At 32.3% G+C, this 17,090-nt stretch overlaps 1 protein-coding gene and 1 long non-coding RNA gene across 6 annotated transcripts in view; one reads left to right on the forward strand and one right to left on the reverse strand.

Annotated features, from left to right (window-relative positions):
• Positions 1 to 540: 540 nt before the first annotated feature.
• Positions 541 to 2,313, forward strand: LOC138311348 (uncharacterized). The gene is made up of 3 exons (XM_069252766.1): positions 541 to 691; positions 867 to 1,007; positions 1,387 to 2,313. Exons 1-3 carry the CDS (start codon positions 668 to 670, stop codon positions 1,678 to 1,680), a joined length of 459 nt encoding a protein of 152 aa, XP_069108867.1. The 5' UTR covers positions 541 to 667; the 3' UTR covers positions 1,681 to 2,313.
• Positions 2,314 to 7,524: 5,211 nt separating this feature from the next.
• The window catches only part of LOC138311352 (uncharacterized), a 172,612-nt gene continuing 163,046 nt past the window's right edge, over positions 7,525 to 17,090 (reverse strand). For 2 of the 5 annotated variants that reach the window (XR_011206607.1, XR_011206603.1), the window contains 4 exons: positions 16,971 to 17,090; positions 14,695 to 15,834; positions 11,761 to 11,989; positions 7,525 to 7,986 (listed from right to left, as the gene is read on the reverse strand). The exon at positions 16,971 to 17,090 is cut by the window's right edge and continues 22 nt beyond it. This is a non-coding gene — a long non-coding RNA (uncharacterized lncRNA). Of the gene's footprint in view, positions 7,987 to 11,760; positions 11,990 to 12,409; positions 12,425 to 14,694; positions 15,835 to 16,970 lie in introns of those variants that run through there. The other 3 variants (XR_011206604.1, XR_011206608.1, XR_011206605.1) reach the window with 3 other exon arrangements.

Consider the following 17,090-nt stretch of genomic DNA (forward strand, 5'->3'; position numbering starts at 1 on the left):
TATAATGTGGTGGTAAGTTCTTCTATCATATGATATTACATTGTGGTTGATCTTGTCTGACGGAATACATTGATTATAATGTGGTAGTAAGTTCTTCTATCATATGTAATTACATTGTGGTTGATCTTCTCTCACTAAATACATGTACATTGATTATAATGTGGTGGTTATTAAGTTCTATCGTATGTAATTACATTGTGGTTGATCTTGTCTGACTAAATACATTAATTATAATGTGGTGGTAAGTTCTCCTATCATATGTAATTCGTAACATTGTGGTTGATCTTCTCTAACTAAATACATTAATTATGATGTCATTTGTGTTTTTGAGGAGTTAAAAATTTAAAAAATGACAATTTTACTGTTCAAGGGCAGATAACTCTGTTATATGCAAAGTTGACAAAAAGGCTGAATTGAAGATCAACTTCACTTATATATGGATTATTATTATAAAGCTTTGGGTAATATAATTGATTTTGTAATGCTTCAAAAATCATAGTACTAACTCACCTGATTTGTACATTTAATCATTATAGATCTGGCTCACCATTAACTCTTACAGGTGTTGTGTGTGATAACAGCTCCCATCACTCTTATCATCAGTAACCAACAAGATGCCAGCTTTGCCTTTGTAGCCCTCGCCATTCTTTTATGCAGTTTTCTGTCTATGGGCCTCAGATTTGTACCTAAGGTATATTCATCTATTTATTCTTCTTATTCATATTGTTTGACAAGAAAATAACCAGTTATAGGGTTCTGTTTATGTCAGATAAAGCTGTTTCTATCTTTTCCTTCATTCTGTAAATTATCTTTTAATCCTTTTTTGTTTTTTTAATTGACTAATCTTCCATTGAATTCTGTGATAGATTGTTGAAATAAGTCGCAATCCAAAGAAAAATCATCTGGAAGTGCGGGCCATGTCTGAATCTGTGGCCAGTAAGGAGGAAGAAGAAAGACATCAGAGGCTGCTTATAGAAAATGAAGGCCTCAAAAAACAGATTTCAGAGGTAATTAACTTACCGGTACAGTCTTGAAAAGGAAGTCTTGCTAAAAATATTTGTTCTTATCGTGTGATAAAATGTTTCATCATCTCAAACTAAAAGAAAGAAAGATAAAACAAAACTAAAAGAAAGAAAGATAAAACAAAAATTATGTGGACGTGTTGAGTTCCAATACAATAGAGGCTTAGAAAATATTCTGGTGACGGAGAAGGAATTGATTAAGCCTACAAAGATATTAGATCAGTACAATTTAAAAACTACTTTGCAGGAAAAACACAGTTTATATCTTATGCCAAAACCCGAAAATTTGAAGTGTTATAAGACTTTTGCTGATCAAAACCAAAAAAGGACAGTATTGTTTACATAACCTGTTTTCCTGTTACAGATGGAAGATAGAGTAAAGGAACTAAAGGAGAAATTAGAACGTAAAACACAACAAAGACTTTTAATTACTGGAGACGGTCCAGAGAGGAACAAAGTTACACCAACAAATAAAACTGACCAATCGCAGCTGGACAGTGACGTAGACAAGTCACCTGACTTACACGATACCATGGACCATAAAAACATCTTCAGTGATAATACGTCTGTACCATTTCAACCTAATTCGGACTCAAACTCGAGCATGCAGAAAAATTTACATTACTCAATATCAGATCAAGACATTGAATTTTTGTGAAACCTTCCGAAATTATTTCAAATGCATCTTATTTATGGAGCAATACTAAAACTAAACTTTCATATATTTCAAAAGTTTAATACAATTTGTATTATAGATGTCCTGATTTCATGTGTGAATATTATGTCATGTTTTGGGAAATATTACATAAGTTTCCATCTTTTACAATTTTCTTTTAAATTTTACACTACAATTTTTAATTTTTTTGTCGCCATATTTAATTGTTTTACTGCCATTTATATTTACACCAACATTTACATCAGTGAATAATAAGGCATTTTTAATTACCTTCATAGAGAATAATTTTACTTTGATGTAATAAAAACAAAGTGATTTTTACATCATGTACATTTGTACATGTAATTTAGATTTGATATACATGTACATGTATTACACATTTATGTGATATATATTGAATATTATTGATGACTTTACTACCCAGACACCCAGTGTTATACTGAGATCAGATCTTAATGTAGTAGCTGGTGGCTACACCTGTAAACAGAAGATATCCATATATCTTTTTAATGATCTTTTTGCTGTTACGCAGTTATATTTAAAGATGGTTTCCTGCGTATAGTAAAAAAAATACATTTTAACCGCAAAACCAAAAAATGTGCATTTCTTGTGGATTTGTTAGAAAAAAAATCAATAAAAATGGTATCAGATACTGCAGTATTACTCCAGTTATTGGTTTTCTCATTGGGATCTTGAAACAAATAAACTGGCCGGATCATCGACATGGACATATGGAATATCACATGATCATTTCAGTCAGTTAGATGTCAATAGGAGAAAATAGGGTCAACAGGGTCAAAGGTAATGTTTACAGGAGATATATCTTGTTAATGTTGTTACTCTTATGAATATAAATAGTTAATTTTATTACTAAACATATTTTACACATACTATGTTAATTTCACTTTGGTAACCCTCAATTGATATGACTATTCTATGATCCAGTTGATGTCACACTTTTTCCGAAAAGGGGTAAAAGTAACGGTACGAATAATATTAAAGAAGTTGTATGCATATATATATGTAGATGTAGATAAAGGATGAGACACACAACATCAAAGAACAGAAGCTGTATAGAAACTAGAAGCACATGCAGATTTAGTGCATGGAGGCTCATAAAAAGAGATGGGGGGGGTCAGATTCTCACAAAAGTTTGCAAACAAAATTTATTTCATAACACGATGAAATTAAAAAATAGTGACTTCAATACTTAATTTTCCAGGCTACTTTATAAAATGAAATACGTTTACACGTACTATTCCATTGATTTTTTCCAAGGGATTATTTTTTTCCAAATTGATACGCAACGTCAATGTTTCTATTGTGACATCACGATAACATCGGATTTCAGCACCATTCTCGGATTATTTTTTCCGTCATGGAATGAAAAAAATGAATAGGCCAATCAGAAAGCCAGAAACAAAGAGAGAAATAATTATTTTTTATGAGAATTCGATGTCTCATATTTGCTTTGTGGAACGTCATTTCATAGTGTTATTTTCAAAAAATTTTTTTTTTTTTTATTACATCCTTGAGAAGTTTAGCATTTTAATTTTTGGCTCTTGTCTGACCCCCCCCGGGGTGGAAAGGGGGGGGGCCCAAATAGGGGAAATAAAAAGTTTAAATGTCTTAAATCTAACTTACATCCTATGAATTTTGAGTTTATGGATGGACATTTTTACCTGAAAAATTTGGCCAAAAAACATAAAAACAAATTTTTCTTGTAAATAAATTTTAATGACAATCTGATACTGATATTTGAACTCAGGGGCATTTTTGGCCCAATAGGGGAAAATTTAAAATTATAAATCAGCTACTTGTATAGAGATCATGAATTATTTAAATATATTTTACATTTAATGGGGAAGGGATTTGAAAAATTCAATTTGACGACACATAAAAGGGGAAGCTTTAAATTTTTAAAATAGGGGAATATTTTTAAATTTACTTCCTTAAAACTATTGTCAATTTTGTTTATTTATTTTTTTTTTTTTTTTTTTTGTACTCTTGTTAATGCATCTCGCCTTATAAGTTTAATAAGCTCCTCAAAACAATTTTACTCTAATTATAGATAGAATCAGCTAAAGGCTTGCAAAAATGAAAAATTCAACACTTGTATCGTAAATATCTAAGTGTTCATTAACTGAAACAAGAACAGTAACTCCCATATATTGGAATCACAAGGGCCTTAGTGGGAGGTCAAAAGGAGTCAAATAGGCTAAAATTTCAAAAACCTTCATCTGAAATTCTGGAAATGGTAGAATCGAATACTAAAGATGGACCAAAAAAATTGTGAATTATATAATTCTTGGGTCTCACGTTTCCCCCTTGGGAGGGGGTCAACTTTACTTTAGTTTATTATTTGTTCAATTTTCATTGGAAACGTTATTAGAATTATTAGCCTGAGATATAGCATTTTAACATTCATATCTGTCCTTGCTGACCCCCTGGAGGACCAGAGGGGTTTGGCCAAACAGGGTCAAAATTCCAAAAAATCTTCTTCCGAGTTCACAGGTTTGATGGAAACAAATACTCTTTATAGATTAAAAAGTCAAATTTATAAAATCATTGACCGTCTTCAAGGGCCAGTATATTAGTGTTTATATGTCTTTGTTTCATTCTATATCTGAACTCAGGTGACTGTTAAGGCCCATGGGCCTCTTGTTCAAACTTTTGTAATGGTAATGATTTTTGCAAAACATTTACACTTTTTGGGAGGGAAAAAAAGCGAAAATGAAACATTGCTCTTTGTCTTCTCATTTCACCCTGTAAAAGGGTGTTTCCACAATTTTACTCTCAGGACATATCTGTATGTGTAAACTAATTTCGAAATTAAAATGCGGGAAAACAGTTTTTCAGTGACCTAAAATATTGAGGGCAGTTAGCGACGGATCACTTCTTTGTTTAAAAATTGATTCCAGAGTTTGATTTAAGTCAAAAATATTATATAGTGATAATTTCACATGCTAAATGCAATGGTAACACCTTTAAAAATATTGGTTGCCAGGGTAGCAAAGAAGTCCTCTGATAATTTGAAATTTAATTTGTCAGAATTAAGAGAAATTGGTATAATAAAGAGATTAATTATGAGATATGCTAAATAACATGATATTACTTTCAAAAAGATCGGTTACCATGGAAACAAAATGGAGGCCCCATTTTGGTTGCAATTTAGATGTTATCAGATTTACAACAGCAAGCGAAATTTGGTATATGGGATTTTGAAGGACTGTATTCAACCCAGTAAGCATCCATGTCCCTATAAGTGCCCCTCCCCCTTTTTGAGGCCTCCATTTCAATATTGCCCAGGCATAAATAAAGACCAAAATACACAAAACTGTATAGATTTGCAATAATTTCGTCTTGTACACTTTTTATTTTTTTTTAAATTTTTTTAAGCGCCCTAGGCACTTATGGGGTCAAATACGGTATGCTAAATAAGATACTTAGCAGTTTTGAAATACTTTGCTGCCATGGTAAAGAAATCAATGTCCCTAATTGGTTAAAATTCATTTTGTAACACATTTCATTTAAAAATCTTTTTTCTTTTCCGCTCTTTAATCTATATATTTTTAATGCAATTTGAAAAAGGTTTATCGACAGAGGAAAACATCTTTTGAGTTTAAATAGCTGATGACAAAATGCATGTTTTCTTAATTACTATTTGATTTCTGACATTAAAAAAGAGCATATCTAGTTAAGCTTTTTATAATGTTAGGGAAAATACAATAATAAAAATGCACTAATTTCAGTGTATAAATATGTTAGTTTACATAATTCTATCACTAATTGTTGTTTTATTAGGGTACCTATGGTCAAGTTTGAATTTAATGTCGCCTAGGGCAAATGTTGACTTTTTAGAAAAAATATCATTGATTACATTCTAGCATTTGAAAAGATGTAAAAATTGCTAATGAAATACTTTAAGGGATTTTCTCAAATTAAATGTGTAAATGCATAAAAATAATTTTTAGGCCTTTTGGAATTTAATTGCCCAAAGTATAAATAAAAAAATATTAAACTGAAATTTTTTTTCAAATTTTCATATATAGGTTCCCCTTTTTACCCTATTTTTTTTATATTGTTTTAAGGAAAAATATTTCAACAAATTGGTACGCCATAAATTTTAAATAGATTTCAGTTTTTAAAAAGTTTGCTAAAAAAAAATAATTACTAAATTTGAATTTCCCCTAGGAACATTGTTAATTTTACTGAATTTTTTTTATTAATCTTTTTCTTTTCCGCTTTTAATCCAATTTGTTTGTACAAAAAAAATCTGTTTTTACAAATTGTGAATAACAAAAATTTTTTTTTTTTTTTTTTTTTGTTGAAAAAATATTATTTAAGCTTTTTATTTTTTTATTAAAAGTTTTTTTTTTTTTTTAAAATTTAAAAGTGTGGACAAAAATAGATAACATGTCAAATATGTTAAGCAAACCTAAAAACCTTAACATTTATCCCTTGTCAAAATGGATATAAGATAAAGAATAAAACCATTTGCATTAGCAGAAATATTTAAAAAAAAAAATCAAAAATATGTTCGATTAGGTGGATACAAAAGGGGGACCCTTGACAGATACCCACAATAATGTGAGAAGTTATCTTGTAGGCTCTTAATCCTTTTTAAATAGGCAAAAACGATACCGATAAATATCTCGCATAAAGATAACACTGCAATATTTGAATGAAACCCACTTTAAAAGTGAATAGTCGGGGCACATATTTTTCATTTCAAAATATTTTATGAATTCAAAGATTTCAATTTTGGATCGGGGCAGCAGACAAAGCCTATATTTGCCCTCTCCACATTGATTTACCGTACATTACTGTATTGTGTATAGTAACATGCTTTAAGAGCATATCTTTAAAAGCATATTTGAACAGGACTGGATCAATAAAATAACGTATTTTTGTTTTAATAAAGATATTATTTTAGATGTCTCAGTAATGAGTAATTATTGTGCTGAAGTCAAGGCTGGCAACTCTGACCTACATGACCTACAGCACCCCACTTCACTTAAAAGATTAAAAAGCACATTTATTTTTTTACAAATTTTAGAATTTGACAATGTTTTCTCAGATTTTATTATAGATGGCTCAGTAATGAGTAATATTGTCTGAAGTCAAGGCTGGCAACTCTGACCTACATGACCTACAGCACCCCACTTCACTTAAACGATTAAAAAGCACATTTATTCCAACTAACATATTACAAATTATAGAATTTGACAATGTTTTCTCAGATTTCTCCAGTTGTGTATAAGACATTGAATGATATGTTAAATGAAAGATAAATATTACTGAAATATGGTTGTGTATAATTTGTAACATGTTAATTCCAATAAATGTGCTTTTTAATCGCTTAAAGTGAAGTGGAGTGCCGTAGGTCACGTGACCAAGTTGCCAACACTATGTTATTTTATCACCAATACATGCTATCAGATTATCTTTTTAGTCTGCAAATGCCCCTGGTCTGAATGTGTTCATGTATATCAAAACGGCAGACAAGTTCTGCTATGTTGTCAAGTGGAAAAGCTCAGTGTAAAAATTTCCTCATAAGCAATTATACTGGATATATTTACACTATTCTTACCAACTTTAGCCTTTAGACTATTCACTTAAAGGATGACGTATCAATATTACACTGGATCCTTATACGCACTGTCTTTCAGATACGAATTAAATACTGGGATAAGCAGTTACTCCAACAGTGTAGACAAGATATGTATGTTCTGCTTCGTACCTTATCTGTTCATAAATTATTTCATTTCTGATTATTTCATTTGAAATAAGAACACAAGACTGATATTCTTTTAAGAGACTGTATTAATTTTGTTGCCCGACTGGTGTAAGTGGACGCGTAAAATGTACATATCTGAGTCCTAAGGCCTTTTGTGAAACCAAGCGAGCCACCCAACCTGAAAAATCCTGCAGTGCAGGTTAGCAGGAGGTGCACCAGCACTCAATGCTTAAGATTTCAAATACTGGATTTAAGAAGGCCGTGAAGAGGAAAATGTGACCGAATGAGATACTAAAGTCTTTATTGAACAGTCTTTGAATTAAGAAGGCCGTAAAAATGAAAATGTGACCGAATAGTAAAGTAAATAAAATAAATACTAAAGTCTTTATTGAACAGTCTTAAAACGAAAGAAATATCCAGTGGCACGTATATACACTGTATCCTCCAAAACATCTCTGTATCGTTAGGTCCAATATATGCTGGTCCTCCAGGATCCTACACAAAGACTAGAACGCTGCAACTTATATACACAGAAATCATTCCAAATTCTACAACAGAAAAAAACATTATTAGTTCCTGCACAAATTATTTATAAACAAAAGTGAAACTGCCATAGGGAGAAGACCTATATAGGAAATGTCTGCTGTCTGATCACTTCGAGATTTGTCAATAAATTGTTTGAAATTGAATTTGAACACTATCACATTAATATAAAACAAACATTCTAAAGAAATAATAAAACATGTCGATGACATGAACCCTACAAATGCACATACTTCGTGTGCCTAATGCATACATCTACCAGACTCATTATAATTAAATTATAAGGAAACAAAATTTATTGATTGTATATCTAAGAACTAACACCATACATATACAAATCAATCTGGAATTTGTAGAAGTCCACAAATTTACCATGGGTCCGAATGTTTTTAACAACATGCCTGATTTCTCACGGCCGTCAGACCACTGCTATTCTAATCTTACCATGATCTGATAATATCTACCAGCTTTTAAGGATGCTCTGGTGAAAAATGCGATTTTTTTCCTTATGACTTACTTTTTTTCTAATATAGATTTCTTGAAATAGGAGTTCATATCAAAGTTGAAAATGGAATAAAAAGAATATGGTAGTGTGGTTATTTTGAGCTATTGCATTGTATGAACCGGATACTTATATGTTGTGAACTATGGTGGAGGCATTTAAGACAAATTTCATTCTATACTGAAATATCATTTAATGGAAGATTAAAGATGCTCCACCGCTGACAAATAGTATTTTTTCACTGTTAAAAACAGGAGCTGACGATTTAGTATTTTTCTTCAGTTACAAAAGTTACTTAATTTACACCATTACCACCATTGAAAAGTTTGAGCTTCTAATTTTACTTAAAGTTGAAAATATGAAAAATAATTAATTGCATCCCGAAAAAATTCCGTGGCACTATATCCTATATGGAATGAACTACTGAATGCGCATGTACCAAAGGCAAAATAAATTATTATATATTATTTTTTTGTTAATTAGACTATTATATACACGATTAAAACACCAATTATTGTTTAAATGATGAATATTATTTATGCTCTGTCGGCGGTGGAGCATCTTTAAGCATGTGTAACTTTTTGGAACTTAAAAACTCAAAAACAAAAAGACCTCAAATTTATAAAATAGTGATCCCTCTACACTATATGCAAGGTGACAATTTTCAGTGCTTCACAAAAAAAATTTGCAGTTGAAAAGAAAACAAATCGCTGTTTCTAAAACAATCATAAAAATACACGGTCAGTGCGCTTGATTTTTTTATCTAGATACAAAATTTGTTATTTTTTGTCAGCTTTTCTTGCCAAAAATTAATATTTCTTTTAACTTCATTGAAATATAAAAAATAAATCCCAATAGGTTATAATTCCACTTGCTACAAATAGAGACACAAAAATCACAAAAACTCTTTGATTAACGCTGTGACTGGCAACGATTTGTACTCGATAGAATTAGGAAACAAGTAACAAAATGTTTTTGAAACAAAATAATAAGCTTTGTGGAATTAGGGACAGTAGATCAACAAAATATTTTGTAATTTACAACATTGAGATTTTGTATAAAAATATTGTGGAGACAGTACCAATTGTACAAAATAGTTAAATTATCAAAGAGATCCAGAGAATATGTACCACTGAATTTCCTAAAACAAATACTGTTCTAGTACTGTATGGAACCTGCCTCAAAATTCTCACTCATTTCTCATATACATTAAACTACCATCATTGATGCTGTCTCCCTCTAATGAAAATTGAAAACAAATAAAGACAAGTCCTTAAGATGGCAGCTTCATGATAAGGGAGACAACTCGTATAAATTTAATGTATTTATTTCAAATAACAGTTATAACCTCCATAATCTAACTATGCGAATTTTTGTTCACAATATATAGATTAAATAATGTTATTTAATTTAGGATTAACGATATTGACATTTAAGTGATATTTAGAAATTAAGGAAGATAACTCCTTAATTGAAAATTGAATCGTTATCAATGACAATGTTATAATCCCTGCTAATACTTGGTCTTGTGTCAAAAATTTTATTTTTGTTTTTAAAAACAAAGTTATATTCTAGAAGACAGATGGTCATAATAGCTAGCTCAAGCCAGTATTTGTAGAAGAATGAAATTTGAACACTTATTTCCAATATTTTCAAATAATTTTATTTGCTTTCAATGAACTTACTTTATCTTTTTAAACTTACAAATTAATCATTAAATAATACAATTTAGAATTATGGTAATATTATTAACTAAAAGAATGTATGTACAATTTTGAATTTATGGGAATACTATTACCTAAAGAATATAGGAAAGAAGTCCTTTGAGTGAGAATGTGAATTAGTAGTTTTAATGATAGGGTCAGTTTGTACGCGCCTCCCATGTCAGTCCAGTCTAGTCGTTTGTGTCCAGTCAGTTGGGAGGTTTTTCGTCAATGTCTTGTAGAGTTAGTATAAGGATTAAAGAACTTTACTTTTCTATATTCTTCTATTGAATACTATAAAGCGAATTTGGAAAAGAAACTACACAGAAAACAGCATATCAGATAGTTTGTTTACTCCAATGGCTATCTTTAAATTTTGCATAACATAGATTATGAGGGGAATTTGGAAGGTTTTCATTATAAGAATTATTTTCAAAAATATACTGGTTAATGCAAGAGCTAAAAATGATCCTACTGGCTCTTCTAGGCTAAAACATAACATTAACAAACGTTATTATAATCTGAAATTCTAAAAATTAGTTAAAAAATACTAATACATGTAGTTCAAAATTGGAAAATTAAAGCCGAGAAAAGAATTCAGAATTTCATCTGCAGTAATATAAATGATTATGTACATGAGAGGCTGTCCACAGATGATACTGGCTGTGGGAAAGATATTGATCTTATCAGCCAACCAAACAACTAAAATCTAAAAATTGAAATGCAGTGATATAGATACTCTGAATCTCTTGTTCCTTACTTGACAAAGTATTAATAAAAATTCAAAATAATGGTAAATAGGAAGGATTTGACTAAAAAGCTACAAGAAAATACTTTTCCTTCTTATCCCTATATTTGACAAAGGAATATCCTATTAGGGTCACTTTCTGGTGACCTTTCGAATTGGCCAATCAAATTTGGAAAGTAAATTTAAAGGTACAAATTAATTTCAAGCTAAATGTGTGCATACAAATACATATCTTCAGGAACGAAATGTTGTTTCTAATTGATGTAGGTGTAGAAAATGAAAAATAGATCTGAAGTAACACAAACATTGTCACCACCTCTGGAAAACCATTAAGTCTCTTTATTTCACATAAATCTAGTTTTCTCCCTTTACCAAGTGAAGAGAAAATTCAGATCCCTATATAAAAACTGCAGTTTAATTTTACAATATAACATTTCATGGGAGTTTTACAGTAAATGATTACAGAAGAAAGATTTAGAAGATTTTAGAATTGTCTGTGTTATAAATATTTACAATATATTCTCTGTCTACAATAACTAACCTAATAGATTGTGATTGTACATATTACTAAGTTATTTATTGACCAAGTACTTGAATAGTCATTTGTCATTAAAACTACAATCTGACTGAATGTAATATAAAAAAGATGTACTTAAAACAACATGTTTAATAAAATTGCAAAATATTTTGCAAAATATTGTGCAAAATACTTTTCTCATGATTTTTTTAATTTTGCATATTATGTGTTTATTATATAAACATTATAATAATGAGATGTTTATATAATAATATTCAATTTTTTGGAAATAAAGACTTTTATCATTACCTGAATGGAGCTCTGTTGGTCACTAGTGGTCACTATCATGGAACTTCAGCCATTGGTTGTCTCTATCCTGTTGGTTGTCTCTATCCAGATGATTGTCGCTATCCTGATGATTGTCTCTATCCTGATGGTTGTCTCTATCCTGATGGTTGTCTCTATTCTGATGGGTGTCGCTATCCTTGGATGGTGTCTCTATCCTGATGATTGTCTCTATCCTGATGGGTGTCTCTATCTAATAAAACAAATTAATTAAAATTTTGATAATTTTAATCATTATCATTACAGACGTATTAACAAAAGAGCTCACATTTGGTGGTTTTTTAATAGGTTCCTGGTAATTAACCAGCCTTATTAAATATAGCAATGCCATTACATAACTTTTGGCCCATTTGGCCGCTTGAAATTCTCAAAATCTAGCATTTTTCTCCAATCATGATTGCCCATAGCCATCACAATAATTATACTTCAAAATCAATAAAAACAGCCAATCCATTGTTTATTCATATAGTTTATCTTGTCAAAAGGTTTGTTTTTTAAATACTTCACTCAAACCTATCCTTCCTCTTTCCAATATTCAAGACCTAATTGCAAATGGAAAATATTTTAACATCATCATGATTCTTTAGTCATTTTGTTGGTTTACCCGAAAGGTGTTTTCCGGAAAGAACTGCAGTTTAATTTAACAAGAGGCCCATGGGCCTTAACGGTCACCTGAGTTAGAATATATAATGAAACAAATAATGAAAAAAATTAAAGACATATAAACACTATATGCTGGGACTTGAAGTTGGTCAGTGATTTATAAATTTGACTTTTTAGACAATGAAGAGTATTTGCTTCCATCAAACCTGTGAACTTAGAGGTATTTTTTTTAATTTTAATTGCCCCTCTGGTTCCCCAGGGGGTCATCGAGGACAGATATGGATGCTAAAATGCTATATCTTAGGCTAATAATTCTAATCAAGTTTGACTAATTTCCTACGAAAATTGGGCAAATAATGTTCAAAAATATGTTTTTCCTATATAAACTAAAGTAAACTTGACCCCTCCCCAGGGGGTAACGCGAGACCCCAAGGTCATATAATTCACAATTTTTATAAAACCCCTTAAGACCTTTCTATCTATAATTATTTGATTGTACTATATCCAGAATTTTAGAAGATTTTTGAAGTTTTAGCCTATTTGACCCTTTTTTAGCCCCGCCCCTCTGCCCCCAGGGGGTCGGCCAGGACCAATGTGGATATGATGTTAAAATGCTATCTCAGGCTAATAATTCTAACCAAGTTTGACTCATTTCCTATGAAAATTGAGCAAAAAATGCTCATTAATGTGTTTTTCCTATATAAACTGTAGTAAACTTGACCCCCTCCCCAAGGGGAAATGTGAGACCCCAGGGTCATATAATTTACAATTTTTATAAACAAACTTTAAGACCTTTTCATCTATAAAGTGTATTTGATTGTACCATTTCCAGAATTTTAAAAGAATATTTTTGAAGTTTTAGCCTATTTGACCTTTTTTTGCCCCGCCCCTCTGCCCCCATGGGGTCGGCCTGGACCAATATGGATATGATATTAAAATGCTATCTCAGGCTAATAATTCTAACCAAGTTTGACTCATTTCCAATGATAATTGAGCAACAAATGCTCATAAATGTGTTTTCTCTATATAAACTATAGTAAACTTGACCCCCTCCCCAGGGGGAAACGTGAGACCCCAGGGTCATATAATTCACAATTTTTGTAAGGGACCTTAAGACCTTTCTATTTATGAAAAGTATTTGGTTCTACCATTTCCAGAATTTCAGAAGAAGATTTTTGAAGTTTTAGCCTATTTTGACCCCTTTTTAGCCCCGCCCCTCTGCCCCCAGGGGGGTCGGCCAGGACCAATGTGGATATGATATTAAAATGCTATCTCAGGATAATAATTCTAACCAAGTTTGACTCGTTTCCAATGAAAATTGAGCAAGACATGCTCATAAATGTGTTTTCCCTATATAAACTATAGTAAACTTGACCCCCTCCCCAGGGGGAAACGTGAGACCCCAGGGTCATATAATTCACAATTTTTGTAAGGGACCTTAAGACCTTTCTATTTATGAAAAGTATTTGATTCTACCATTTCCAGAATTTCAGAAGAAGATTTTTGAAGTTTTAGCCTATTTGACCCTGCCCCTAAGGCCCCTGGGGGTCAGTCATAGAAAATTTGTTAATAGGATTAAATGGCCATCTCATACTGATAATTCTGACAACATTTGACTTATTTCCTATTACAAATGACAAAATAATGCGCAAAAATGTGTTTTCCCAATATAAACTATAGTAAACTTAACCCCCTCCCCAGGGGGAAACTAGAGACCCCAGGGTCATATAATTCACAATTTTTGTAAAGGACCTTAAGACCTTTCTATCTATGAAGAGTATTTGATTCTACCACATCTGTGAGTGGAGAAGAAGATTTTTTAAATTTTAGTCAATTTAACCCCTTTTGGCCCCTCCCACAGCCCCCTGGGGGGTGGGGGCCATATAATTCACAATTTTGATTGGCCTTATGCCTAAGAAGGTTTGTACAAAATTTCATTGAATTTGCTTCAGCAGTTTTGGAGAAGAAGTCGAAAATGCAAATTGTTTACGGACATACGACGCACGACGACGGACAAAAGGCGATAAGAATAGGTCACTTGAGACTTCGTCTCAGGTGACCTAAAAATTCAAATACAACTTTTCATGGCAGTTTTTAGTGAATGAAGTCTGCTTATAATCATCACAAGCGTCTGTTCTGGTTTTTGAAAAAAAAGATATGTATTTGGATTGCCAGCAAGTGTCACCAAACTAAAACTTAGTCAAAAGCCTCACAGGTCACCAAAAGAGGTCCTTGTGCTGGAGCATTTTTCATATTTCCTAACCCATTCCTCCTCCTTAGCAAGATCTGGCCTACCTGATTTTGGTATCAAAGGATTCTTGTTGGCTATTTCTTCTTCCCTCGAGTCTTCATGTGTTCTCTATTGCTACAGGCTTGTCTTCTTCACCATCCGATAACCATCTTCGTGTTCAGTTGATACTTATCTTATCGAGTATGTGTTGTTGCAATTTTTGCATATGAATTTTCTGCTTCATTTAGCACTGGAAGCCGACTCATGCCAACTTACCAGCTTTGATTTGTGGACTTTGGTCACAGGTGCCCCACTGGTAATCCAGGCGGGCTTTTTGTGATGACAGTTCCATTTTCTGATTGAAAGACAAAGGTTTTACTGCAATCGCACAGTCAAATCAATGCAGTTGTCCCCAACAGCACAGCACTACTCATTTAAGTGTCCACGTTAACTATAAGTCGGAAAGGTTGCCGATAATTACGGGGACGGATTACTTATTTTCTGTCTTTCCGTCTAGAAAAGCAACCCCGCCCTAAACCGGTACACTCTAGTTTTTGTTTATCCTTTTGGAGTGGAGCATCGCTGTTAGTGACAAAAGCGGTGAAATTGCCTGCGATTGTCATAAAACTATTCTTCAATCAAATGAAATAATCATTAATCAGCCGGACTGAATTATCGTTGTGACAATGATGATCGAGGTTGGCTTTTTGTGATGGCAGTTCAATTTTTATTGAAGAACGAAAGTTCTTCTGCAATCGCACAATGAATTCAATGCAGTTATCACCTACAGTGCAGCACTACCCTTAAAGTGTCCACATGAACTATAAGTCGGAAAGGTTGCCGATAATTGCGGGGACAGATTACTCATTTTCTTTCTTTCCGTCTAGAACAGTAATCCCACCCTAAATCGGTACACCCTAGTTCATGTGGACGCTTTTGGGTGGTACGCCACTGTTGATGACAAAAACAATGAAATTGACTATGTGATTATTTTTGAACTTCCATTCTTCAGAAAATTGAACTGCAATCACCGAGCCCGCCTGGATTATCATTGCGGCACCTGTGACCAAAGCTTTAGTCACAAGTCAAACCTAATGGCCAATCTAAGTGGAAAATAAGATACAAAAATGGCAACAATATATATTCGATGAGAGAATTTCATACGTCACAAGAAGAGGCATCAATAGGTAGGAGGGGTCCCCTGTCTAACAGAAGAAGCAGCAATGTCATCTTTGCTTGAGAGAATGCATGTGGCCTTATGATTAAAGTGACATCTTAAGACACAAACATTAACATTGTGACAAATTACGTGCTTTACAGCAGACAATATTGATAAATTCAACCAGCAGCAGCGACAGCTATAAAACAATGATAAATTTACACAGCAACATTAGCACCACCCTTTCGTATTTAACCCTCTTACTAAATGATTGTTTAAATAAACTTAATATTACTTAAAAAGATCTTCAATCAGATGTACTGTATTGGACCTAATAAGCTCCCAGGGCGTTTAAAAAGTTGAAAAAGTGAAAAGGTGCTTAATAAGATGAAATTATAGTTATGTGTAGTCTAGATCTTTATTTATATTGAAATTTAAAGCCTCAAAAAGGAGAAGGGGCACTTATAGGGACATTAAATATCAATTTTTCTCAAGGATGCACTTTATGGTTTCTTAGACAAAAACCTAATAAAAAATTATCAAAATATCCCCATTTTCCTTATTTATGTATATTTTGGATGGTAACCATGGCAGCTAAACTTGCAAGACCAGAAAACTTTCATTGCAAAAAAAGGCCCACTTATACCTTTCTGAAACGGCTTTTAACTTTTAAAATAGAAATGTTTATTTTCATAACTCGGTCGTCTTATGTTTCCCGCCATCATCCTAATTACAGAGTGTTAGTTACCTATCACTGCCCCAGACGCCGAACCAGCGAAATGAATCTTCACTGTTAACATAGATTACGGAAGGAATCTTACATTTTTTGGCTTTGAAACCTCATCTTAGGCCATCAATATACATTTTCTGATGTTATTGTTGTTTTTAAAAAAAAAGATTTTTTTTTTGTTTCAGAAAGGTAGTGGGCCTTACAACAATTTGAAATGCATGTCCTAAATAACAGTTTTGCAAAACTGACAGATTTGGGGGCCAAACAGTGCCCAAACCATAGTCATTTGTTAAATTCCTACCAGAACGTGGTTTGAAAAAGTTGATTGTTAATGGCTGGACACTTGACACCGGGGTATCACATAAGCTCAGCTTGGTCCTTCGGAGAACCATCTGTAGAACTCTATTACAAGTAGCGATTTAAAGGAGTAATTAAGACAAATTATACTTCACAAATTAAGGCTCAGGTCATTTAAGGAAAGGCAACTCTGTCTAGTATTTTCATGAAATGAGATAACTTCCTTGGCGGTGTCTCCAAGTTGGGAATAGGCTGTTAAAACTTGTCGGCCCAAA

Source organism: Argopecten irradians, unplaced genomic scaffold (genome assembly GCF_041381155.1).
Source record: "Argopecten irradians isolate NY unplaced genomic scaffold, Ai_NY scaffold_0018, whole genome shotgun sequence".
Classification (NCBI taxonomy): domain Eukaryota; kingdom Metazoa; phylum Mollusca; class Bivalvia; order Pectinida; family Pectinidae; genus Argopecten; species Argopecten irradians.

What these genes read in the sequence shown, in the direction of transcription:
- LOC138311348 (XM_069252766.1), top strand. Translation starts at nt 668, where the DNA reads ATGGGCCTCAGATTTGTACCTAAG. An exon ending in GCCTCAGATTTGTACCTAAG is followed by an intron (nt 692 to 866) that starts GTATATTCATCT and finishes ATTCTGTGATAG; the next exon opens with ATTGTTGAAATAAGTCGCAA. An exon ending in TCAAAAAACAGATTTCAGAG is followed by an intron (nt 1,008 to 1,386) that starts GTAATTAACTTA and finishes TTCCTGTTACAG; the next exon opens with ATGGAAGATAGAGTAAAGGA.